Here is a 25,610-nt window from a genome sequence, read left to right on the forward strand (position 1 = left end):
TCCCCAAAACTCATCCTTCCCTCCCCTGCCCCCTGAAGATGCTGGTGGGGGGCACAGCAAGGATCTGAGTGAGGTCAGCAAGAGCACAGCTCCAAGGCATCTGACTGCCTCATAGGGACCACCCCCAGGCCTCAATCTTTGGACCCCCTCATGGAACCCTCCCGATCTTTGGATGCCCTCCCTCAGGCCCCACTTTGGTGCTGGGAGAGGCAATAGATCTCCTCCTGACCAGCATCCTCTGTGTGTCCCCCTTTGGGCTGCAGCTCTGTGGAGGGCAATTTGGGGGAATTATAGGGGGGATTCTGGCCACATGGGGTAATTTGAGGGCTTCGGGGGGGGGGGGGGGATTCTAGCTCCATAGGTTAATTTGGGGGCTTCTGGGAGGCTTCTGCCCCATGGGTTTAGGTTAGGGTTAGAGTTTGGGTTGGGGTTAGGGTTAAGGTGAGGGCTTGGTTCAGGGTTAAGGTTTGGGGTTAGGATTTAGGGTTAAGGTTTACAATTAGGGTTAGGGGTTACAGTTAGGATTAGGGGACACAGTTTCAAGTTGTGCCAGGGGAATTATGGGCTGGATGTTAGGAGGAAGTTCTTCACAGAGGGTGATTGGCATTGGAATGGGCTGCCCATTCCAAGGAAGTGGTGGAGTCACCGTGCCTTGAGGTGTTCAAGAAAAGACTGGATGAGGCACTTAGTGCCATGGTCTAGTTGACTGGATAGGCATGGGGGATAGATTGGACTGGGTGAGCTTGGAGGTCTCTTCCAACCTGATTGATTCTATGATTAGGAGTGGGGACCCACAGCTTTTTGGGTTTTCAGGAACACCTAGGCACTAATTTCTTTTCCCAGTGTGTGAGGACCTTGGCAAGGGTGAGACTGCTGCACCCTATTCCTAGGGGACATGGTTTAGCACCAGACTTGGAAGAGTTAGAGAATGGTTGGGCTCAATGACCTAAAAGATCTTTTGCAACCAAAACAGTTATATGATTCTATTATTTGATGATGTAAAAGCAAATAAATGGACATCTAGCCTATGTATCTGCATTTACCTCCTTTCTCTTTCCCACATTGGTTTACTCACTCCAGTCTGAAAGTGAGACCATTATCTTCAGGTACCTTAAAAGGAAAGCCCTTCCTTTGGTGGAGAATCATAGCATTTTCATACCCACTGTCAAGGAACATGGCAGTGTTCAGCCCTAGCTGCCGAGAGCCAATCCTCAGATCAGTACCATGGAGGTGAAAGGGAAGCCAGGAATCTGATTCACTTACCTGCAAGCCTAAGATGTCTTCCTGCTGAGAGAAAAGCTTGGCATTATTCCCAGATTAATTGGATATTACAAGTGGGATGTCTATGTTGCAGTTACTGAACTGTACTTAGAGGCTGCCCAGATCTGTACTTTTGGTGTCTGCACTTTCCCACACATGGACACCAATTGATCCACAGCCTCATCACTGGATCTATTCAACCTTGGCCAGTATGGCTCACCACCATCTCCAGAATGAAGAAGCTGGGCAGGAAATCATCATAGCAACCCTGTTTTGTCCTGTCTCTGGGCTCATGGTCATCTGACTGCACTAGTTTCTAAGTCCTCCTCTGACTTTTCCTTTCCTACATTTCAGACAAGCCTTTTGTATACCATCACCTCTCCCATATACCTGCTCTGCACCTTATTTTCTGCATTGCTCATCACAGTGTGAATTTTATCTGCTCTCCTTAGCATTACAAAGGCTTCTCCAGGTTTGCAAGCTGAGGGAGCAGAGAGGCTGCAACCACTTGTCTCCTGGTGTTAGTTTCCTATCCTTTCAAAACCCTAGGCAAAATTCATGCCAAACCAACTGTCTGCTTCTGCAGGAAGTGGGCAATTAGAAGACATAAAAGAGAAGATCAGAATATGGTCTGAGCAACACCAGGGGTCAGTTACCTGCAGTACCCTGAAGGCATGCTTCTCACTACCATTTTTAAGTTGTGTACTGTCTCTGAAAGGAAACAAGCATAAATTGGTACGTATTAGACTACTTCTGAGTGTTACTGGGCCTGGCCATCAAAGACAGTATTAATGACATTGCTTATCAACCAAAGTGTGGGAATAAACCCACAGTGCTGCAAGCTGTGACATAGGAAGTCACCAATGTTGGACTTTTCTCAGGAATGAAGCCTTTCTGATTGTCAAAGGTAAGCCACGTTCCAGGGTCTTTCTTTGTTGGAAGACTAAGAGATGCTTCACAAAATAAGGTGATAGTGGGACATTAAGCTTAAAATGAGAGAGTCTTGTGAAAGAAAGAGATAACGTATGGATTGCTAAAATGGTGCCCTTTGTTAATTACAACATGAATACCTCACCCCTGACACAGACCCAAGCTATTGTCAAAAGGAAAAGGGTTAGTAAATGTTGCAGATTTCACAACCAGGGATGGGGAGGAGGAGGTGGTATTACACCTAGGTAAGTACCTGGTGGTCCCAAAAGATGGCAGGAGCATCCAGATAAGGGAATGGTAAATTTATACCTCCACATGTTGATTAGGAGCAAGGAAATGGCTGCCTTACTGTGTTATTATTTTGCATGCTAGCACCCAGTCTTGCACAGGAGCTTAATAAACTTAGTATCTTTTCTCTGTATGTGGATCGGACTTGGCACACTGTGTGGAGAATCTGTTTTTGGGACAACATACACTTAAAGAAACCACATTAACAAAGACATCAAGGCGTGATTTAAAAATTATCTATTGCAATGTTTGGGACTTAACTGTGTATTGCACCTTGATGCAGCTAGGATAAGATTAAGAATTAACAAGCCATCACATGTGAGTCTACAATTATGCACAGAAACAGTAGACACCACGTGGTGGATCCATGGAGTATTTCACGTGGTTCTCAGTAGCAGGTAATAGTAACTACAAGAGAAAAAAAATTGTCCTTGTTCACCTCAAAAAGGAGGAAAAAATCTTGGAACAAGCCTTAGACTCTATGTACTGTCAATATCACCAGTAACAAGCCTTACAATTCGAAACCGTAGGTCTGCAGTTTCGTATTTCTCTCCTGTTTTGGGGTCAAAAAGTGGAGAGATAAGGCAAATTGACAAACCATTGCTCTTGTCTCCAAACTGGATCATGTAATTTGAGAAATACACGTGAGTCAGGAAACAAGCTTGCAGGAGAGTTTGTAGCTGAGTGACAATTGACAGCTCCCCTGTCCTGTGTCTTCTTTCTGGGTAAGGATGCCTTTGTGTTTTTCCATATCATAATTTTTTTCATTAGAGAAGACCTTTAGGATCATTGAGTCCAACCATTCTCTAACTCCACCAAGTCTGGTGCTAAACTGTGTCCCTCAGCACCACATCTCTGCGTCATAGAAACATCTCCAGGGGATGAGGATCCAACCACCTTCTTGGGGAGACTCCAGTGTTTGAGAGCCCTTTCAATGACGTTTCCTATACTATCCAGTCTAAACTGTGTCAGACCCACAGACTCTTCTTCAATTCCTTGTCACTTTCAGACAAGCAAGTTCTTTTTTTCATCCCCTGGGATCATACCTCCTGGTCATCGTTTGTTGCTCAGCCTGTGTCTTCAGGGAAGAGTGTTCTTCTCTAGCCCCAGCTCCAGGAGCACTCCCACAGCTATAACTACCTCAGTCCTGGCATTACAAGATGGTGACATGCTGTACACAAATGTTAGTCTACACTATTTCCATAGCATATACAGGTGATCATCTGCTGGCTTTCTGAAACTTTCCTTAGCTACTTATCATCATAGAATCATTAAGGCTGGATAAGATCTCTAATCATCAAGTCAAACTGTCAAACCAACACCTCCATGCCCACTAAACCATGTCCCAAAATTCTGTGTCTGCACTTTTTTTGAAGACCTCCAGGAATGGTGGCTCCACCACCTCCGTGGGCAGCCTGTTCCAATGCCTGAGCACTCTTTACTGAAAGAATTTTTTTCCTAATATTCAATCTAAACCACGGATGGGAATGGGAAAGCAAGGAGACAGCTCAATATGAGCTATGCTATCCAAGCAATCCGTTTGTTTATTAAGAGCATCAGGCTTCAAGTTACAAAGCACATACTTTCAGTTAGGGTGAGTAAAGTGAACGCACGCAGCATGCAACGTGGTACTGTTCACTAGCATTTGGCGCATCTAAATATTGGAATTCGCATAAGCCTCCCTACTTGCGGTTACTGCAAAAGCATTTAGCACACCTAGATATTAGAATGTGCATATTCCTCCTATTTCCCTCCTACTCTGGACACAGTCCCACAGAAGCTGTTTATCAGAAGGCTCAAGGACAAATTTCTTTGAGCTTCTTCACACACAGCACTGTGGTTTACTGCAGTTCCAATACTCAGACCTCACACCCAAGGCTTGATTGTACAAGCTTCTAGGGGCTCATGCCCCCTATTTTTGAGCCAGTTGCCAACACTAAACTTGCCCTGGTGTGTCTTGAGGCCATTTAGATCTCTCTTAGCCTTCCTTTGCCTGTCCTACTCTTCAGTTGTGACAAGATGATGATTAACAGGGCCATGCATTGAGTTTGTTTGTGAAGAAATAGGTGTGTTGCCTCAATTGATAAGATAGCCCAGAGCTGTGACTTAGGGAGGATAGGAAGACTTAAGCAAATATGGTGATTACAAGCAAAGTATGTTACCATAATCTAAGTAATGTTTCTCTCATATTCAAGCATTAAAATCTGTGCAGACTTCATCAGCTGTCACATCACTGCTGTCTTGCCAGATTCCACACACTTTATTTATCTTGATCTCAAACTATTGTATATCAAGCTAGGTTTCACACAGGAGCTTAGGGCACAGATAAAAGGAAATAGGGTGTGTCCAATATGGTGGGGGAAAGGGGAACCAGAACAATGAAGAGTTCCTTATGGAGGAAGAAAGCTCAGGTTGCAGAGCCATGGCATTCTATTAGGAATCCTTCTTCAGGATGTCTGTGGAAAGAACAAGAAAAGGCAAAGTGCCTAATTAATTTTTACCAAGGTATCTAAGGATTAAGAGATCTTAGGAGATGAGCTGCAATATATATTTTTTTGGCCATTCACTTAAACATTTGCAGTTGCATTCATGTTCAGGATGCTGCAAGAACAGCACATGTAAGGAGAGTATAGAAGTGGTATGCTCAAGCTTTGATTTGTTTTGAGATTACACCTGGACTAGAAACTGCCCACAGCTAGTACAGTAGATCCCAATTCAACCTGTAGCACAAGAAAGCTCTACAGCATATAATGGAATTAAATACAGAGTAGAGATGGGCTGCTTTTTTTGCTTAGCACCAGCCCTCTGCTCTATTTCATCTGTTCCTACTTTGACGCTTGTTTGGACTAACCTGAGCCACAAGGGAAAGCATATTCTCTTGCTGTGCGTTCATCTGTAGAAACAAAAGAGAAAGGGTGGTGAGCTGTGTGGTGTGGCAATGCCAAACTTCTTTCTCTTTAATCCAACCACCATACTACCTTCATTTTTTTTTACCCTTCAGACTGTGAATGCAGGAACAGGACAATGTCTACAGTGGGTAAGATCAGCAGTCTGTGTCCCCAGCATGTCTCACATACATCTGTAAAATACCCTCTTAAGAATCACAATAACTTATGCTTCAGGGACAATTTTGTCAACAGAGAACCTTTCAGTTGTGTGTCTTGATCTTTAGCCTTTTCATGTCAGATCAAGATTTTTAGATACAGATTTTTAAATTGTATGTCCTCAGCACAAAAATAAAATATTGAACAGGATGAAATAGCAGAGAGGTGACAATATTTAACTCTGTCAAGGCTGGATTAAGAAGTCTCTATCTCTTCATGACATGATGTGGAAGGGGAGAGCAAGAATGACCTTCAGCATGCAACATGGAGGCCTCTGGTACTGCTTTCTTAATTTCCAGGCATATTTTTTCCATTTAGCTCTCAAATTATTAAAAAAACCCAAACTCATACTAAGAAACCCCACAAAGCAATAATAAACAAAAAACAAAACAAAACAAACAAAAAAATCCCCAGAAGCACTCAAAATGACTTCAAGATCTCTCTTCTGTGTGCTGTTGGTTCATTTAGAGCTTTAAAGAGTAAGAAATTATTTCCCTGTTGCCCTCCAAGACATTGATGGTGCACAATGGATGGTAAGATTATTACACTACATGTGAAAAGCATAGATGTGGGAGAATTCTCCCGCAGCAGGACATGAGCTGTAAACAGGAGAATTTGTGATGGGAGAATGTCATTGAGCTGGGCTGTGGACAAGTGAGCAACCCACGTACACCTGCAGGGTGCTGGACCTGCCGGCCCCTGGGGCAGACACAGCTTCAGGGGGCTGAGCCTGCCAGACCCCTGGGGTGGGAACCACAGGTTGTTTTTGGCACAGAGCAACCTATCTGTACCTTGCACGTGGCTTTGGGCCAATCTGTACCATCTACTTGTGCCGGCCCCAAACTAATGGTATACACCTCCTATGAGCACTATATAAGAGGCTTAGCTACCCTAATAAAGCTGTACTGATGCATAGCAAGCTGATGAGTCAAGTCGTCAGTACCCCGATCTCGCATCTCACCAGCCTCCGGACCCCGACACATAGAGCTATCTTTGCCTTCTGATGTTGAGGGTGGCTGTATGGAACACTGATTTTAAATAAACACCTAAGCAGTTTCAAGAATGCTAAGGAGATGGGGAAGACATAATAAATTAACAGAGTAGCTTTGTTTCCACAGAGAAGTCTCATGAGAAGCAGCTGAGGGAACTATAGGTGTTTAGTCTGGAGAAAAGGAGGCTGAGGGAGAGCTCACTCTGTACAACTCCCTGAAAAGAGCTTGATGTGAGGTGGGTATTGGTTGCTTCTCCCAAGTAACTAGCTAAATGATAAGAGGGAATAGTCTCAAGTTGTGACAGAGGAGCTTTATATCAGATATTAGGAAAAATTATTTACTGAAAGAGTGGTCAAGCATTGGAACAGGCTGCCGAGGGAGCTGGTAGAGTGTTGGAGAAATTCTTGGTAGCAGAGCACACAAGAATTGATAAACAATGAGCAACAGTGCTGGGAATGTCCTTGAATCCATCTTGGGAGTTCAGATAGCAGGCACAGGGTAGCTTCCCCCCACATGCAGCTGCAGGGGGTGGAGTGCAGCTGCAGGTGGGCAGAGTTTAGCCAGCCCCAGAGGCTGACCCTCAGATTGTTATGGTATGCTGACCTATGCACACCTTACATGTAACTCTGGACCCTCTGACTGTAACCAATCTTAAGCTGAGCACGCCTCTTGCTAGAATGCATATGAGTTACTGTATCACGGAAATAAAGGGGATTTGACCATCTAACCATATTGGTGAACAAAGAGTCATCTTCCCATAGCGCTCCACCGAATGTGGTCTGCAACAGTAGAGTCACCATTCTTGGAGGTGTTCAAAAACATGTAGACACAGCACTCTGGGACATGGTTTAGTAGGTATGGTGGTGGTGGGTTGACAGTTGGACTTGACTGTCTTAGAGGTCTTTTTCAGCCTTAATGATGCTATAATTCTATTCTATGTGCCTTGAAGCTGGAGGAAGAAACACATCTTGTTGAACACACACACACCACAATGTAGTAGTAGTGCAGTATCGTGCCAAGAACAGAAAAGCTGTTTGAATCTAGAGGTTTTGTACAGAGGGAACCTGGAGGAGGAAGTGCACGAGAATAAAGGAGGTAAGGGAGTAGGAGGTGTAAACGGAACTAACTGAAGGGATAATAGTTGATCTTTGCCTATGTCAGTGAAATCTTACCTGGCTTGTAGTAGTCATAGACCTGCACCATTGCTGTTTTCAGGTTCTGTACTTCAGCATCTTGTTCCACTGAGATGTTAAATTTCAAAGTAGTGCCACCCAGCTGGCGAGAAGATAGAAGCAATCCAAAATGCACTGGTCATCTCCTATCCATGTACATATCACCTTTACTCCCTCTGCATTAGAGATTTCTTTATCTTTTGAGGTTCTTCCACCCTCTTCCTCTTTTGCCAAAATTGAAGCAGAGATACAGTGTCGGGCATGGTTTAGCACTAGACTGGATAGAGTTAGAGAATGGTTGGACTTGATGATCTTAAAGGTCTTTTCCATCCAAATTGATCTGTGATTCTAAAATTTTAGCCTGCTTGGCCAGCTTAAACATTTGTACTTCTGATCTTCAAGAGTACCAACACTAAGTCCTGCAGTTGCTGCTGCTTGGATGGGCAACTCCCTATGTTCTTCCTCTTACCTCTTCTATGTAGATGATGACTTCATCTGGTCTTATCTCTGTCTTTTTCACCAGTGGTATCTTCTCCAGCTGCACAGGAAGACAAGGATTGACCTTGCTTAGAATCAGCTCGTCAGCCTTCAGTGTTGCTTCACCAAGTTTGGTGTCTGTCAGTGAACCTCAGCTGACTGAAGCTATTTGCCTAGTCAGGGGAAGGCCTGTGTTCCCCAGCTATAATGATATTGACATTGTTTGGGGCACGCAAGAACTTTCTGGTCTGGAACAAGTTTTCTTGAACTGTATTGCTACTTTCAGCACTTGTAGCAAAGGGGAAGATGGTTAGTTGGAGGTCATTATGTATCTTCCTGCTTGTCTCCTGGAGCATGTCATTGAACAGCTCTGTGGGTTTCAACACTGCTTTATGGAATGTTCTCACAAATGGCACAGCAAAGAGTCTCAGTGCACCCCAGGTAGTTCTAACTAGATACTTTATAGCTCTCCTCTAACTTCTTAATGCATTATTCAGTGGCACCTACTGATAGGAAAAGCATTAATAGGCACAACCTGGAATACAAGAGGTTTCACTTAAATGTAAGGAAAAGGAAAATTTTCTTTAAACTTGAGGACTGGAACAGGTTGCCCAGAGGGTATGGAGGCTCCTTCTTGGAGAGTTTTTTAAGACCTTCCTTCTTGTGCAACTTCATCTAGATGAGTGTTTTAGCAATGATCTTTGGCAGTCCCTTTCAACCTGCACTATTCTGTGATTCTGTGATATGTGATCCTCACTACTATAAAAAAACTGCACAGTCTTCAAGTGAATAGTTTCTTTCTGAAATAGCCCCCTCTATCTTCACTTGCTTACTTTAGTTAATTTGTAGTAAGGTAAGTAGCTACCATTCTCCTGCAGTTCTTAGATGTTTGTATGTTTTGGACCAAGCTACATCTGCAAAGTAGATTTTCATATATTCAGGGAAGAGCTGAGGAAAAAGTCATACCACTTTCACAGAGCTCTTCACAGGAATGAATCCTGACAGCATCTCCACCTCCACCAGAGCCATGTTACTAGTCCCACGGTCCCCTATATAACTGAAAAAAAAAAAAAAGCCATGAGAGAAGCACATTAGATGTTCTATCATAGCATTTCCAGGAGATTACAATGAATACTTCCAAACTCTGACCTGCTCTGCAGTGATGTGGGAGCTCAGAACAATGTCTAATTGATGGGAGAAAAGGGATAAAGAAAAAATGCCTCATCTGCTTGATCAATATGGAGACAGACTGTGTAGCAAATGTGTTATGGTTAATCTTCATGCTGCCCTCTCCAACAGGTGGAAGTTGTCTCTGATGTTACAGGTTGAGAGCGGCATTGTTGACATTGTTGTTTTTTGGCACAGTAGGGCATGGTGAATATGAAGCGAGACACTCATTCTGGACTGTGCTAGTTTGAAGCAGGCTAGAATGTTTTGGTGAGAAGAACTAGATTACAGGCTGTAAAAGGAAAACAATGGTGATGTCTATTTCCCTCATAGGCTTACTGAGATGTATAAAAACATAAGTCAAAACATAGATAACACACTCAGCATCACTCTCACTTGGGCTGCTGACTCAGCTGCATCTCTCTAACCTCACTGTCCATTTTGGACTAATCCACTTTGCTTCCTAACCCCCTGGCTGAACCTCTATTCTTCCTTTGAGACTAGGGTAAGGTTGAGAGGGGTAGGGGGAAGGTGTAGGGACCCCTCCTGGAGACTCAAGTTTCTGGGCGGGAAGTTGTGTTTCTGTATTACCTTTTACCTTGTCTATTTCTGTCTATGACTGTATATACTGTAAATATCTGCTTATATATTGTGCTAGCTGTAAATATAAGCTTCATTCATATTTCCAGAGCTGGCTGAGTCTAGTCCGGGTGATTTCTAAAGTTGGGGGGGGAGGGGGGGGCAGGGCACACCCAAGCCATCACCTGGACAGATGCAGATAGGTGAAATATGAATAGAGACTGAAGTTTCTGCTGTCTGGTTTCAGTAGAGGTTCACACTACAGGAGAATGCACACTGGGGCTGTTTCAGGCCAGGCTGACAAGTGGGAGTTCTGGCTCTTTGGGAATGCAGCCATCTCAGCTGCTAGTGCTCTGGAGGCTGATGAGCTACTCCATGCTCTGGTTCTGCAAGCTATTTCCAGTACATTCCTATGCTTCTCGGGCCTTAATTCTCAGTTCATAATCTCTGGGATCTATGCGGAAGAGATTTCCTCTGTGTCTTTGTCTCTGAATATACGAGGGTATTATGGGGTTCTGGTCATACAGCTGGGACTTTCACTTGTTTCTATGGAAGAAGGAGCCTCAGAGGATCTCATACCTGACAGACACATGGATGTCAAGCTGTTTCCTGGCACCATCACATTCTCTTGGTACTGTTTCCACATCCAGAGTGAAGACATCTTCTGTTTTTGGTGGTGGGATGCTATAGTACAAAGTGGTCTGGTGGAGGAGAAAACATCTCTTTGAAGTTCCCTGGAGCTTCAGTGTGCAAGCTAAAGGACTGTCTGTGCCTCCAGGTTTTAATTAATTGGTAACCAGTGGCTAACAGTGTGGCCCCAGCTGTGCTTTCTGTTCAGACATGCTGTTTAGCACATACCATCATACACATCTGCCATACCTGAGTATGGATGCTCAGCTGTGATCCAAGGCCTTATACAGTACATTGTCCCAATATCTAATTAAGTAGTACATTAGCTAAAATTCTGCCTCCAAGAAGCATAACTGTTAACGGTTGACTTAGAAATGTAGGATCATATAATTGTTTTGGTTTTAAAAGACCTCAAGTTGTACCAGGGAAGGTTTAGATTGGCTATTAGAAGAAAATTCTTCACTGAAAGGGCTCTCAAACCCTGGAATAGGCTCCCCAGGCAGGTGGAGTAAATACCTTCCCCGTAGGTATTTAAAAGAGGCAGAGATATGGTGCTGAGGGACATGGCTCAGCACCAGCCTTGTTAGAATTAGATAATGTTAGGACTCAGTCTTAATGGTCTCTTCCAACCAAAATTGCTTTATGATCCTATGAATACTGTGTCAGAAGCTACAGTGGTCATCTCCTGAAGCAGTGACATGAGCAACATATGTTTGATATAGAAGCAGGTCCTGTTCTAATATCACCACACCTGATTTCAGATCTGCTGATCTCTTAACAGTGCCATGGCTCTGTAGCATGGGACAGCAAAGCTGAGACATTTCTGAGAAGAAAATACCATATTGTTGCAATAAAACCACGTCAACAGAATATATAGCAACTCCTTCAAGCTTGACCTGATACTGCTTAGAAAGACAAATCCTACTTAGAATTTGAGGCTATAGTGCCTCCTTAGAGCCAAACTTCACTTGAACAATCAGTGGCAAAACCTGGCAGCTCTTTTCCTTCCTTAGAGATACTCACCTGTACATAAACACAGCCACTGCCAGTTGCCTGCACTGTGTATGTCCCTGGGATGTCAAGAAGAGATGCTTGGTGCAGGACTAACTTGTTGTTCTTGTGCACATGGAACTCCAATGGGGAAGCCTCCTTGCCTTTTACTGTTACTTTTACATCTCTCATCTCCTGAGGAATCAGGGCTGCATACTGAGCAAGGGCCTGCAGACTGACAACTGTGTCCTGAAGGTAGAGAAAGAGTCATGTTGCTGTGGAGCAGTACAAGACCCTATACACTATGCCAGGCACTGCAAGGAAAACCACTCTCCTCATGGTCCTGATTGACGTAAGTGAGGCCTATGTTACTAAGTACATAGGTAAGGGTCTATGCCACAGGCACTGGGGTGACTTCAGGTACTTGAAAGGTGGCTTCTGAGCCCTGGGGTTAACAGACACAGGCCTTGGGTTATCCAAATTACACCACACAGGAAAAGTTTCATCATGGCATTCCCCTTCCCAAGCAAGGCTTATATATGCCTGTCTGCAAAGAATTGGTCTAGAGAGTGGCATGCACATGAGACATGGCTCTCTATCCTCCATGGTTTTCCTCATCTTGTTACCTGTGTGGAAGCAAATCCACCAAAGGCATTTCTTTGTCCACTGAGCCAGTGCACAAGCTTGCTCACTGAGGCTTCATTGTGTGATAAGTCCGGTTTAGAGACATGAGCCAGGAGGATGTAGGCTACTGTTTCAATCAAAGAAGAAGATTCTTCACCCCTGGAATGTGATGCCAGGAGCCTTGCTGAAAGGAGGAGAAACGTGGACTCATATAACCATTCTGTCTGGAAAAAATCATTGAGTCCAACCATTATCTAATTCTGCCAAGTCTGGGGCTAAACTATGTCCCTCAGTACCACATCTCTGCGCCTTTGAAATATTTCCAGAGATGGGTATTCAGCCACCTCCATGGGGAGTCTGTTCCAGTCTTTGAGACCCCTTTCAATGAAGAAATTTCTTCTAATAGCCAACTTAAACCTCTCCTGGACAACATTTCCTCTCCTCCTATCACTTGTTACTAGGGAGAGCAACACCCTCTTCAACCTCACGTGAACATCAATTTCTCCTGTCCTAGTATCCTTTGGGGACTGCCAGTTTCCTGTACACTATCAGAAATGCATGTGACACATCAGAGTGCAGAAGCCAATCCCTCCTGTTGTTTTTGTACTCTGAAGGGCCAGACATCTATCATAGGCTCCATTTCTTCATTTCAAAGCGCTGAGAGATGCAGACCCCAATTCCTCAACCAGTTCTCCTAGAAGCTGTTTGACTCTGAACAGAGTATTTTTGTTTCAAGTACAGTCCTAGTCCTGTTCAGCTTTGTGTATTCAAACCTATACCTCTAAGATACAGCATTTTGCTGTTTCTTCATTTAACTAGGACAGCCTAGCAGGGCTCTCTGTGCTGAAAAGCTCTAGGACTCACTTCTAGTTAACTGTATCCATCACATAAGAATGATCACTCCTTGAGGCAGAATTGATGGCAGGCTACTGGAAGAGCGAGACTGCCTGTGGTGGCATCCTTACTATGCAGTGCATAGGCTAGGATGATTTACATTAGAATTGGGCTCCCATCTACAGTCCAAGCTCACAGGCATGGGATGCATCTGAGTCTGGTTAAATGTTTTGCTGTAGTGACAAGGGGCTAACCAAAACTAATCTAAGAATTTAGCTTAATTGTGCCAGTGTAAACATCTTCTGCAATGATGCAAATGTCCAAATCTGAATTACATTTAAATTCAAAGTCACTTTTCAGAACAAACCTTCACTTTTGAATCACAAAATCATTTGTTTGCATAAGACCAACATAAACACCTCAGAATTTAGCTGTGGGACTCTGGGGGCTGGTATTACTTCACTATATTTATCACAATGGACAGTTTCTGCATGTGGGATTTGGGATTTGTTACTTCCAAGATTACAAAGCAAAACAATTTTTTTTTCACAAAGTGGTAAAAAACATCTTGGAAATGCAGCTACAGATGACCTACAGACTAACCCTGAGTCTTTAAAAAGCACCAAACTCCTCTTTGAGTTCCAACTGTAACCCTGATAGTGAAGCCAACAGAATCCCAGCCACCAGGCCACAGAAGGCATCTCTAGTCAGCAGAAGGTAATCCTTCAAGACAGAGGTTCCCTAGCAGGCAGCCATATCCTCAGACTCAGTATGCAGAACACAGATACATTAAAATATGTAGGGCACCAGTTTTTCCTCATTCCATTGCTTTTTGATAAGGCACTGCTAACTATTATGAGGGGAAGCAGAGCCAAATCAAACTATCGCTTGACTCGTAGGTGTTTGGTGGTGCTCCATGTCTTAAAGGGACATTTCTCCAAGTGCTTCGTAAGTTGCAAACATCAGACTGAGTGGACATCAATGACAATGTGCAACAGTCATTTGATCCATATATTCTATCTCAGGGGCATTACTGCTTTCACTGTGTGCATTTCTACTCCCTCCAGGTTGCCCACCAGCCACCCTGTGAAGCCATCTGGGCAGCTTGAGTGGCTACGCAGTGAACTGCACTGGTAGCTAGTCAGGCAGGCAGCTGATGAGGCTGTAAAAATCCACTCTCCCTTTTTTCTTCTGTGCTATTTTTCAGTCCTCAATGTGGTTCACCATACTGTCAGATGAATAGAGGTGCAGAAGAACATACTTTAGTCAGTTCAGGTAATATTCACAGAATCACAGCATCATTTTGGTTGGAAAAGATCTGTAAGATCATTGAGTCCAACCATTCTCTAATGCTGCTGAGTCTGGTACTAAACCATGTCCCTCAGCACCACATCTCTGTGCCTTTGAATCATCTCCTGGCTCCAAGGGGAGCCAATTCCAGTCTTTGAGAACCCTTTCAGTGAAGAAATTTCTTCTAATATCCAGCCCAAATCTCCCCTGGTGCAACTTGAGGCCATTTCTTCTCATCCTATTGTTTGTTCCTTGGAAGATTACCAATTGTTTAACCATAGGCTGAGATGATTTGAAAACCCTGTTTGCCATCCTTCTTTAGTTTGGAGGTCCATTGCTTCCCATGGTACAGAGACAAAAGGAAGAACCAAGCTTAGCAGCCCAACAGAAAACACGTAACCACACAAGGACCCTGACAAACTGGGGCAGCAGTCACAGAATCACAGAGTAATGGGGGTTGGAAGGGACTTCTAGAGATCATCTGGTCCAGCCCCCCCCAGCTTGAGCAGGTTCACCTAGATCAGGTTGCACAGAAATGCATCCAGGCAGGTTTTGAAGGTGTCCAGAGGAGACTCCACAGCCCCTCTGGGCAGCCTGGTCCAGTGCTCTGCCACCCTCAAAGTAAAGAATTTATTTTTTAAGTGAAACTTCCTGTGTCCTAGTTTGTGCCTATTACCCCTTATCCTACTTCCCATGCAAGGTCTCCTATGCTATGTGTGGATTGGTGAAGAAAGATGGAAGCATCACAGCTCATGTGACTATGTTTACCACACAAGTTAGCATGGATCACCTCTGCTTCTTTTGACTGGAAATTGTTTCTTGGGCCTAGACATGCACCTTCACAGTGTGCTAGTTTGACCCAGGTCCCCTTAAGAAAATCATAGAGTTTTCCAGAAGGACCAGAGAGTTTTAGGAGCTAGACCCCAGATATTGCAGTTTTTGTTACTCAGTCCCATAATCCTGCTATCACTTTATAAGTGGGCAGCAAAGCCAAATTTTTCTCTTTTTCTCCCTTCCATTGGCCCTCCGGAGGGACTCTTATCTGGGTATCTACGGAGGAGTAACCTGCTTGCAGCTTCCAAGGCCACAGTGCATTTCTTGCTGCACAGTCTTGGCCTGCTCGGGCCTAATGCGAGACAATGGTGGGGAGAGGAAAGGAGCACTGGGTTTTGGTGCTTTAGAACTGGTCAGGAGGAAGGTTTTTGGGGAATTCCCAACTTGTCCTGTATCTGTGTTAGGTGTTAAGGATCTATATATGCCGTATTTTTTCTTCCTGCACATCTTTACACTTTTTTGTATTCCTCTCCAATTAAGCAAAAGCATTGTTGTTTTTTACTGGCTTTTGAAAGTGAAATAATCTCAGTTCTGTCTGCTCCATAAATATTGACAGAAATTTCTGTCCCAGTTCGGGGCCATGAGCTATGCAGAACTGGAGGACAGAAATTATATCTACTCCTTTTGGGAAGTGAAAATGAAGATACTGCACTGACTGGAAGTTTGAGGGGAGATTCTACTGGCAGGTGCTAATGTACAAAAGGCAATCAGGTAGAATTAATCTCTTCACAAACTAGGGCCAAGTCTATCACACTAAATCCATCTAGAATTCTCCACCCCTTCCACCTTCAGGAGGCCTGAGAGTAGACCAACACTGCCCTCCCCAGCTTAGGCCTACAAGGCCTCAGCAGGACGCATGACCCAGCTCAGAATTCCCTGCCAGTGGGAAGCCATCTCCCGCACACAAGCCATCGGGTGAGGAGGTACGCACGCCCAGCCAGGAGAAAAGTGAAGGGAGGAGAGGCAGGGAGGGGAGGAGAAGGCAGAGATATCAGTCAGGCACTGCCTTATAAGCTGTGATACCAGAAAGCGGAATAGAATAACAAAGTTACCACATTCTGGGATGACCAGATCCATCCCCCTGGGATGGGACTTCATCTCTGTAGTCTTCTTAGGGGAACCTGGGACTCCCCCACACTACCACACAGAGCTTCAATAAATTACCATTTTCTGACACAAAAGCCAATCTGAGGATAGTTACATTTCCCAAATCACTGCAATAAAATCCTACAGATATCAGGCCTTAAACACAATCATCTCTAGAAACTGAAACATGCTCAACAACAACAACCTACCAATTTCCATCTCCAACATATCCAGGAGCTGCTGTCTCATCTCTGTGTCCTTGGTCAGTGTGAATACGTAAGCCATCAAGGCCTTGACATAAAGGCTTGTCTTATCAAGTGTTACATTCTTGAGGCAATGTAAGGCATTATCCAGCATAGTATCCTAAAAAAGGAATCAAACTCCAGTGAACTTCCTCTGACCACTTTTTATTACGAAAAAATCTGCCCTTGCTCCCCAGTATCCCAGCTGCATCCTCCCTGTGTTTCAGAATTAGCATCTCTTTCAAGTCTGTGGAACATGAAGTAGAGTGAAGAAAGCAGCACTTGCTGTGGGTGCGTGTTAAAGGTGTGACTGGACAGATCACTGGGATAGGGGATTGTTAATCAACTGGAGATTCCAGCTGCAGTAAGTGTCTGGTAACACCATCTCAGGGATGTCAGAACTGCGTGCTGTGAGCTCAGCTCCTGGGGAAGTTTGATGTTGTTTGGTTTGATGTTTGCAGAACTGTACCAGTCAGGCTGTTCATCCTGAGCAGAATGGTCTGTACTCAAAGGTTTTTATTTCCAGTCTGAGGGAGAATAGGTCTTTTTTTCTCCTTTAGCTACATTGATTAGTTTAATGAATACTGTGTCCTCTCCCTGCAAGCCCGGAGCCATTTTCAGTGACAACTACTTCCCCTAGGATCAGTTGAGAAAGGCTCTTGCTTTGCTGCAAGTCAGGCCGTTTACATTAAGAACTTCTTACCAAGTTAAAGCTCCTTTTGAGCTTATTGTGTACAAAGGTGGGATGTGACATAACCTTTCATTAACTCAAGCAGGGCACTCCTTGAAACGACAGACCTGGGGAGGAATGAAGAATGGAAGATGCCCTCAAGCCCTGTAAGAGTTCAGATGAGACTTACATTGCTCTCCAGATGGAGCTCCACCAGCGCAGCAGCGATGTAGGCTGTTAACGAGATTGAATCATCCACACCACCCTGCAAGTCATACAGACAACTATCAAAGGGGCAAAAGCAGCCGTTGCTTGCCTGCCTTTGTATAGCCTCTGAAAGTGCATATGAATGGTGTAGCTGAGAGAGTGTAGCAGCATGCCTCTGGACATGTGGGGTCTGAAAGAAAGCCCTCCAGCCTTACTTAATGAACATCATGGCAGTCTGGTATTGAGGGCATCCTTAGTGCCATATTGTCCATAAAACCTAGGCTTGCCTTGTCGTAGAAAGGCAGGAAGCAAATTGTTCAGCTGTGTATTTTATTAAATGTGTTACAACTAGACATGTGAACACAGTTTTGGACACAGGATTTGCATGCAAGAAGATACCTGGACAGACTGGAGAGCTGGGCACAGAGGAAGCAGATGAGGTTCAACAAGGCCAAGTGCAGAGTCCTGCACCTGGGGAGGAATAATAAACTGCAGCAGTCCAGGCTGGGAGGTGACTGCTGGAGAGCAGCCCTGTGGAGAGGGACCTGGGAGTGCTGGAGGAGAACATCCCTGGGGCAGCAATGTGCCCTGGTGGCCAAGAGGCCAAGGGGGTCCTGGGGGGCATTCAGCAGTGTCCAGCAGATCAAGGGAGGTTCTTCTCCCCCTCTTCTCTGCCCTGGTGAGACCTCCTCTTGAATACTGCTTTCAGTTTTGGGCTCCCCAGTTTAAGAGGGACAGGGATCTGCTGGAGAGGGTCCAGTACAGGCCTATGAGGATGATGAGGGGACTGGAGCAGTGCCTGATGAGGAGAGGCTGAGGGACCTGGAGCTGCTTAGTCTGGAGAAGAGAAGACTGAGAGGGGATTTAATCAATGTTTATAACTATCTGAGGGCTGGGGGCCAGGAGGAGGGCACAGGCTCTGCTCACTGCTGCCTGGGATAGGACAAGGAGCAATGGATGGAAGCTGCAGCACAGAAGGTTCCACCTCAGCACAGGGGGGAACTTCTTTAAGGGTCACAGAGCACTGGAACAGGCTGCCCAGAGAGGTTATGTAGTCTCCTTTTCTGGAGCCTTTCAAGGCCTGTCTGGATGCGTTTCTCTGTGACCTGAGCTAGATTATGGCCCTGCTCTGGCAGGGCAGTTGGACCTGATGATCTCTTTGGGCCCCTTCCAACCCCTGACATCCTGTGATCCTGTGATCTAAAAAGAAAAGCTCAGATGCTGAGAAGCAGCTTTCACACTGAACAGATGAAAGTTGAAGGATGAGGGGGCAAAGGGAGGGGGCACACGGAAAATATTCCCAAAAAGTTCTGTTCAAATAGACAGTCCAAGATAAAAAATCAGTGAAAGTCAGAAATAGATGAACAGTGTACATGCATACTCTGTTTTCCTTTAGTACTGCATTTAAAATCGAAGAGAAAAAGCAGTGTATGCCTTTGCTTTACTAAAATAAGATAAAATAAAACAAAGTGAGGTAGTCTTTTCTTCACAAAGTTGCTCTGTATATAGTACGAATGGCTTTGCAATCTGACTGGACTGGATTACTCTCATCTTTAGAAAGACAATGAACCCAAACAGTGCCATACCACACGTACCTGAGCACTAGGGCACATTCACCAAGAGTTTTGTGCAAACATCATCCCAATTTTTAAAAAGAGAAAAAAGGGAGATGCAGCCAACTACAAGCCAGTCAGTATCCCTTCAGTCCCCAGCAAGACTGTGCTTGTTTGAGCCTAGTTAGGATATTTTGGTGAGAAGAATTAGACTATAGGCTGTGAAAAGGAAAAAGTGGTGATGCCTACTTCACTCACAGGCTTGCTGAGATGTATAAGAACAAGAACACAAATATAGATAAGAGAGTCGCTCTCTGGCTTTTTGGGGCTCCACTTTTCTCTCTAACTTGCTGCCTGACTAATTCTTCTGCTTCCTAACCCCCCTGGCTGACCCTCCAAACTCACCTTAAATGTAAGGCAAAGTGGTGGGAGGAAAGTGGAAGGGTGGTTGGGAGCTCCTCCTGGGGACTCTGGTTTCTGGGAGGGCTGTTGTGTTTCTGTATTATTTTTTAACTTGCATAATTTTGTCTATAGCTGTAGATATGTAGCAAAGCTGGAAATGGGTAGGTTCAGCCTGGAGGTGAGGAGGAAGTTCTTCACCATGAGAGTGCTGAGAGCCTGGAATGGGTTGCCCAGGGAGGTGGTTGAGGCCCTGTCCCTGGAGGTGTTTAAGGCCAGGTTGGATGGGGCTCAGACCAGGCTGCTCTAGGGTAGGGTGTCCCTGGGCATGGTAGGGGGATTGGAACTGGCTGATCCTTGTGGTCCCTTCCAACCCTGCCTCATTCTCTGATTCTATATTGTAAACATCTGCTTGTATATTGTGCTAAGTTGTAAATATATCTCCATTCATTCAATTTCCAGTGGCTGAGTCTAGTCTGGGTGATCTTCTTAAGCATGTGTGGAGGGGTAACACCCAAACCATCACAAAAATCATGGAGCAGATTCTCCTGGAAACTCTGCTAAGGCACATGAAAAATTAGGAGGTGACTGATGACAGCCAACAAGACTTCACCAAGTGGAAATTCTGCCTGACAAACTTCGTGGCCTTCTATGATGGGATAACAGCACTGATAGACAAGGGAAGAGAAGCTGATGTCATCTATCTGGACTTGTGCAAAGTGTTTGACACTGTCCCACGCAACATCCTGGTATCTGAATTGGAAATACATGGATTTCATGGGTGTACTACTCGGTGGACAAGGGATTGACTTTGACAGCCACACTCGAAGACTAATGGTCAATGCTCAATGTCCAAGTGGAGACTGGTGACAAATGTTCCCCCAAGGTCAGTACTGGGACTAGTGATGTTTAACTTCTTTGTTAGTGACATAGTGGAATTGAGGCACTCTCACATCAAAGCTTGCTGATGACACCAAGCTGTGTGGTCTGTTCAACATGCTGCAGGGAAGGGACGTCACCTAGGGAGACTTTGACAGGCTTGAAAGGAGGTCAAGTGCAACATCATGAAGCTCAACAAAGCCAAGTGCAAGGATATGTACGTGGGTCAGGGCAATTCCAAGCACAAACACAGGCTCAACAGAGAATGGACAGAAAACAGCACCGAGGAGAAGGTCTTGGTGTGCTGGTTGATGAGCCATCAATGTGTATTTGCAGACAGGAAAATCAACTGAATCCTGGAGTCCTCAAAAGAAGCACATCCAGCAGATTGAGGGAGGTGATTCTGCCACTCTACTCCATTCTTGATCCCACATGGAATACTGTGCCCGGCTCTGGAGTTCCCAACACAAGAATGACATCTAACTGTTGGAGAGGGTCCAGAGGAGGGCCAGAAAGATGATCAGAGACAGAAGCACCTCTCCTACAAAAACAGGCTGAGAAAGGTGGAGTTGTTCAGCCTGGAGAGAAGTATCTGTGAGACCTTAAAGAATCATAGAATTATAGAATCTTTTCACTTGGAAAAGACCTCTATAAGCCTTCTAATATTTGAAGAGAGCTAGAGGAGAGATGGAGAGGGACTTTTTAGAAAGGCGTGTAGTGACAGGATGAGTGGTAACGACCTCTAACTGGAAGAAGCTTGATTTAGATTAGCCATTAGGAAGAAATTCTTCCCCATGAGGGTGGTGAGGCACTGTAACAGGTTGCCCATAGAAGTTGTGAAGGGTCTAAGCCTGGAGGTGTTCAAAGCTAGACTGGATGGAGTCTTAAGCAATCTGGTCTAGTAGGAAGTGTTCCTGCCTATGAACTATATCATCCTTAAGGTCCTTTGCAACCCAAACTATTCTATGATTCTATGATTTCCAGCAACATTGCAGGGATCATTTTGACAATGGCAAGTGGCAGGAGAAGTTATACTTTTGGGGCAGTGGAAGAACAACTGTGTCTTCAGATTGTCCCATATTGAAGCACATCATCAGGCCTGTCTGGAGAGTACTGTGGTTGCAAGGCATGAGAAGAGGGAGAATACAACCTGATTATTCTAGACAAGCACTAAAATATGCAAATGTTTCTCCTTGTGTCCTTGAAGTGCCTTAGCACAGTTAGCAATGGTACCTTTTGTCTAGTGTGAAAATAAAGCCTAGCCGAGATTAAAACATCACATGGATGAAATGATTGCTGGTTTAGGCTACATTTTTTTGTTCCCCTGGGAATCTGCTTTGGCTTTGATAGACTATGAGGACATCGTTTCGTGTATCTGTGCACAGCAGAAGAGTATGAGGAAAGAACTCTGTGCCCCATATTATGTTCCTTCCACTCCCATGTCTGGTAGCCATACCTTCAGGTCATTGTTGAAGAGTTTTCCCACACTCTGGAAGCAACCGCTGGGCAGCTGGTGCTTCTGCAGCCAGAGCAGAGCACTTTGCACATGATTCTTATTGATGTAAATGTGAGAGCTGGCTTGTCCAAAGGACCTGGCTACAAAAGCTGTCAGCCTGTAGGCAGAGAACAGAGGGATCCCATGTCACAGCCAGGAGCTGAACTAGCAAGGACAATAGGTTTGAGATGCCAGTACCAACACTGGTCACCTACCACGTGTTGCTCTGGTTGTCAGCTTTCCCAAAGGCACTGTAGGACCCATCATCATGTCTGTAGAGCAACTGACGCTGGTAACCTATGAAGAAAAGTAGCAGGACATGACTTTCAGTGTAAGGACCTGCTCCATCTCTCCTGGAAGGCCAATAGGCCTCTTAGATGTCCTGGTTTGCCCCACCCTTCTGCTGATGGAGGAAGGGTGGGAGGAAAACAAAGGCTTGGGCCATTATGTCCCCTCCCAATGTGATAAGCAGGTACCCACGGGTAAACACCTGCTGCTTGTCTTGTGTCTTGCCCAAATAAGGGTGAGTGAGCCCTGGGTTCACCTAACATGGTCAGCTTGGCAAATGCCATTTTGATTGGTGAATCTCCATGGCCAAAGGAGCCTTTGCACTCAGGCAAATAATATAAATGGAGCTAAGTCGCAAGTGGTTGAGCTGCTTCTGCCTCACTGCTCTGCCTTAGTGCGTGCTGCCTCTGCCTTGATGCCTCTGCCTCACTGCTCTTGGACAACCTGTTCTGCTCTGCCTTGTGCTTCAGACCAGCTTAGCCTTGTGTGCTAGTTTGAAGCTAGCTAGAATGATTTGGTGATTACAGGCTGTGAAAGGAAAACAAACAGAATGACATCTACTTCACTCATAGGCTTGCTGAGAGATATAAGAACAAGAATCCAAAGATAGATAAGGCACTTCTTCTGCTGGGGAGCTCGGAGTGGCATTTTCTTTCTCTCTTTAGTCTCTCTGCCGTTTCTCTGATTAATCCACTTTGCTTTCCAACCCCCTGGCTGAACCTCCATTCTTCCTTGGGACTGGGGTAAGGTTGAGGGGTAGGGAGAAGGTGGAAGGACACTTGGGAGCCCTTCCTGGGGACTCAGGTTTCTGGGAGGGCTGTTGTGTTTCTGTATTACCTTTTACCTTGTATATTTCTGTCTATAACTGTGTATACTGCAAATATCTGATTGTATATTGTGCTAGCTGTAAAAATAAGCTTCATTTGAATTTCCAGAGCTGGCTGAGTCTAGCCTGGATGATTTCCAGAGGAGGGGGGAGGCAGGTAACACCCAAACCATCACAACTTGATATTTGGGGCTTGAACTACCTGGAAACTGAAGTGCCTCAAGTTTCCCAGGAGAAGGCATTTAAGTGCCTCAAGACATGGCAAGAAGTGCCATTGACATGGTGCTCTCTACACATCTACAAGAGATCTGCCTGCACCTCTGCAAACCTCCAGGATCCAAGAGGAACCAGGATCAGGTCAGAGATTGTCTGCCTCTTTCCCAGCATCCAAAGATCTGGAAGCATCTCAACAGCCGAGCAATTCCAACACTGCCACAAAAGAGCCAGGGACTATCTTAAAACTTCTGCTCCACTGCCGTAACACAGAGTTTTCCTAGGGCTCCAGACTGCCTTTCATTTGTAAGTGGGGTAAAGCCATTTTTTGTGGACAAACCTTTTCCAATGTTTCTGATTTTTTTAAATTACTATGCTGCCGAGAAGCATTCTTGTGGAGATCTTCCTGAATGAATTAAGAACCCAAAATTACTACGCATTTTGTAATTCCTGCCTCGTTACTTGCCACAACCAATTCAATCTCAAACTGTATCCTTGCTGTGAGAAGGCTTTGCAGCAAGAGACTTCACCAGGCCCTACAGTCAGAGATAGTGAGGCAAACCTACTACCCCACAGCTCCCCGCACAGCCCACCACATCAGCATGACAAGAAGCACCACTGAAATGTGCCATGTGGCTGTTCCATGTTACTAGAGGTGCTGTGTGCAAGTACCGTAGGTATCTGCCTTGCTGGTTTGCAGGACAGTGACATGTTCAGCCACCTCACATCTCCACAGGGAACCCTCACTTGCACCTTGCCATGAATAAGAAGAACTGTAGAAGCGGAGACTCTTCCTAGTTTGGATTTCAGCACTTCTACTAGCTCTCACTGGCACTCCACTTCTGCTAGGACTCAAGACAGCCCTTTTTATGGGCTGTACAGCGAGTAACAAGGCCATGCCTTTAAGCTCTTAGGGCAAGGCCCTGTCTGCTGTTGTTTCCTCATTGATTACTCTCCCCTTTGACTCTCAGCTGCCACGAGTTAGGCCACCCTCTCCCAGACACATATTGCAACTCACAGTACAAGAGAGGAAGGGAGAAGGAGACGGAAGAAAATCCTCTCTGTAGGTTGCTGCTGACCTTGGAAAATGGTAGGCTAAGGAGACAGTCAGGCTGAAATGTCCTAAAAAGCAGTGAAAAACTACCAAAATCCTGCCTGTCCGTAAGGGCCACTCTTTATTCCAGGTAATAGCAACTGATTCCCTGTTACCACAAGGGTCTACCATCTGCCTTGGATTGATTAAAGAACAAACCACAGGCACCAGAGAGTGCTGGAAATCATTAATTACCCACAACCTTCTCGAAAAAAAAAAAAAAAAAAAGGCAGGCTTAGTATCTCAATAACAGGCAAAAATACAGAAATCTTGGGTCTTCCTTCCATGAGACATTGCCCTTGTTCTCTGTGATACCTGCATTTGTCATACTTTTGGCAGTGTTCCCACTACTGCCCTGCACTTTCCTGCTAGGCCAGTGCCCTGCACTGTCAATTTAGAGAACCTTTGTTTTTCAGCAGAAGCAAGAAGGATAATGTTTACCTTTTCTCAAGAATTCCAGTGCTCTGTCTTCAATTTCTGCATCCAGTTGTTTAGTCTTATTCAAGTACTGGAGTATGAAGATGTTCGGTGCAAACTGAACCATGTTTTGTTCACCACAGCCAAAGGGCATCTGTAGCAGCTGGTCTAAATTTTGAAGTGCTGTGCCCATGATGTCCCCTTAAGTTTGAGGTGCAGTAGAAAGTTAAGGGCAGGAGAAATGAGGACCGTAAACAATCAACAATAAGAACCAAGGACTGTTGCCTTCTCAAAATTTGCTGGAACCCGGGAAAAGAGCCAGCCACTCACTGAAAGGAGGTGATTAAGATTTATGATGACGTCTCCTAAAGTAGACCAGCTAAGAAAGGGAACACATCATGGTTCTAGGAAGAGGGAGGGAATGATAAGCTTGAGAAGGTCTGAAGATAGGTGAAGAAAGCTGTCATTCCTTAGTAGGTACCAAGGGTGGGAAAAGAATTAGGGGCAAGCAAGGTGAAAATCTGCAGGGATGTTTTTGGTTCATTTAGGCCACAGGAGATACCCTATTTTGCGTCTTCTCCTCCATCCACTTGGGAATTATCCAGGACTATTCCTTATAAGAAGAACAAATATTACAAGAGGTTACCTGGCCCACATTTTTGAGGACTTTACAGTTTACTTCATGGGGAACTGGTCAAAGCATATTTAATGCCAAAACATTGTGCATGATCTTCCCAGTGGGGACTCAAGAGCAGGGAAAGCTTTTCTCACCAATCATAGAGAAAGTGGCTCTGCCAGATCCCTCCAGCACTTCTGCAGGTAGAGTCAGGGAGAATTCTTCAGAGACAGTGTTATCTGGGAAGGCAGAACCCAGAAATTTAACCCAAGGAAGAAGCATCACACACAAGTGTAACATCTCAAGGACACCCAAATGAGGCCTGTGTGACATGAAGTTACAGCAGCTAAGACTGTACTGGAAACTTTGACAAAGAGAAGACAGAAACAGATAAACTGTATTGGTTGTTCTCCCAAGCAGGGATGGTGCCACCTGCACTTGCTCTCTGACAAATT

At 44.9% G+C, this 25,610-nt stretch overlaps 1 protein-coding gene across 1 annotated transcript in view; it reads right to left on the bottom strand.

The window, feature by feature from the left end:
* Positions 1 to 4,522: 4,522 nt before the first annotated feature.
* The window catches only part of LOC135190037 (alpha-2-macroglobulin-like protein 1), a 44,313-nt gene continuing 23,225 nt past the window's right edge, over positions 4,523 to 25,610 (bottom strand). The window contains exons 21-34 of the mRNA XM_064170925.1: positions 25,311 to 25,394; positions 24,564 to 24,740; positions 21,918 to 21,999; positions 21,664 to 21,820; positions 17,360 to 17,434; positions 16,467 to 16,620; positions 12,216 to 12,397; positions 11,623 to 11,838; positions 10,549 to 10,670; positions 9,190 to 9,280; positions 8,216 to 8,284; positions 7,747 to 7,849; positions 5,330 to 5,371; positions 4,523 to 4,934 (exon numbers count right to left, since the gene is read on the bottom strand). Coding sequence (XP_064026995.1) covers positions 4,912 to 4,934; positions 5,330 to 5,371; positions 7,747 to 7,849; positions 8,216 to 8,284; positions 9,190 to 9,280; positions 10,549 to 10,670; positions 11,623 to 11,838; positions 12,216 to 12,397; positions 16,467 to 16,620; positions 17,360 to 17,434; positions 21,664 to 21,820; positions 21,918 to 21,999; positions 24,564 to 24,740; positions 25,311 to 25,394 — 1,577 coding nt within the window. The 3' untranslated portion in view covers positions 4,523 to 4,911. The remainder of the gene's footprint in view (positions 4,935 to 5,329; positions 5,372 to 7,746; positions 7,850 to 8,215; positions 8,285 to 9,189; positions 9,281 to 10,548; positions 10,671 to 11,622; positions 11,839 to 12,215; positions 12,398 to 16,466; positions 16,621 to 17,359; positions 17,435 to 21,663; positions 21,821 to 21,917; positions 22,000 to 24,563; positions 24,741 to 25,310; positions 25,395 to 25,610) is intronic.

This window comes from Pogoniulus pusillus, chromosome 35, assembly GCF_015220805.1.
Source record: "Pogoniulus pusillus isolate bPogPus1 chromosome 35, bPogPus1.pri, whole genome shotgun sequence".
Taxonomy (NCBI): Eukaryota; Metazoa; Chordata; class Aves; order Piciformes; family Lybiidae; genus Pogoniulus; species Pogoniulus pusillus.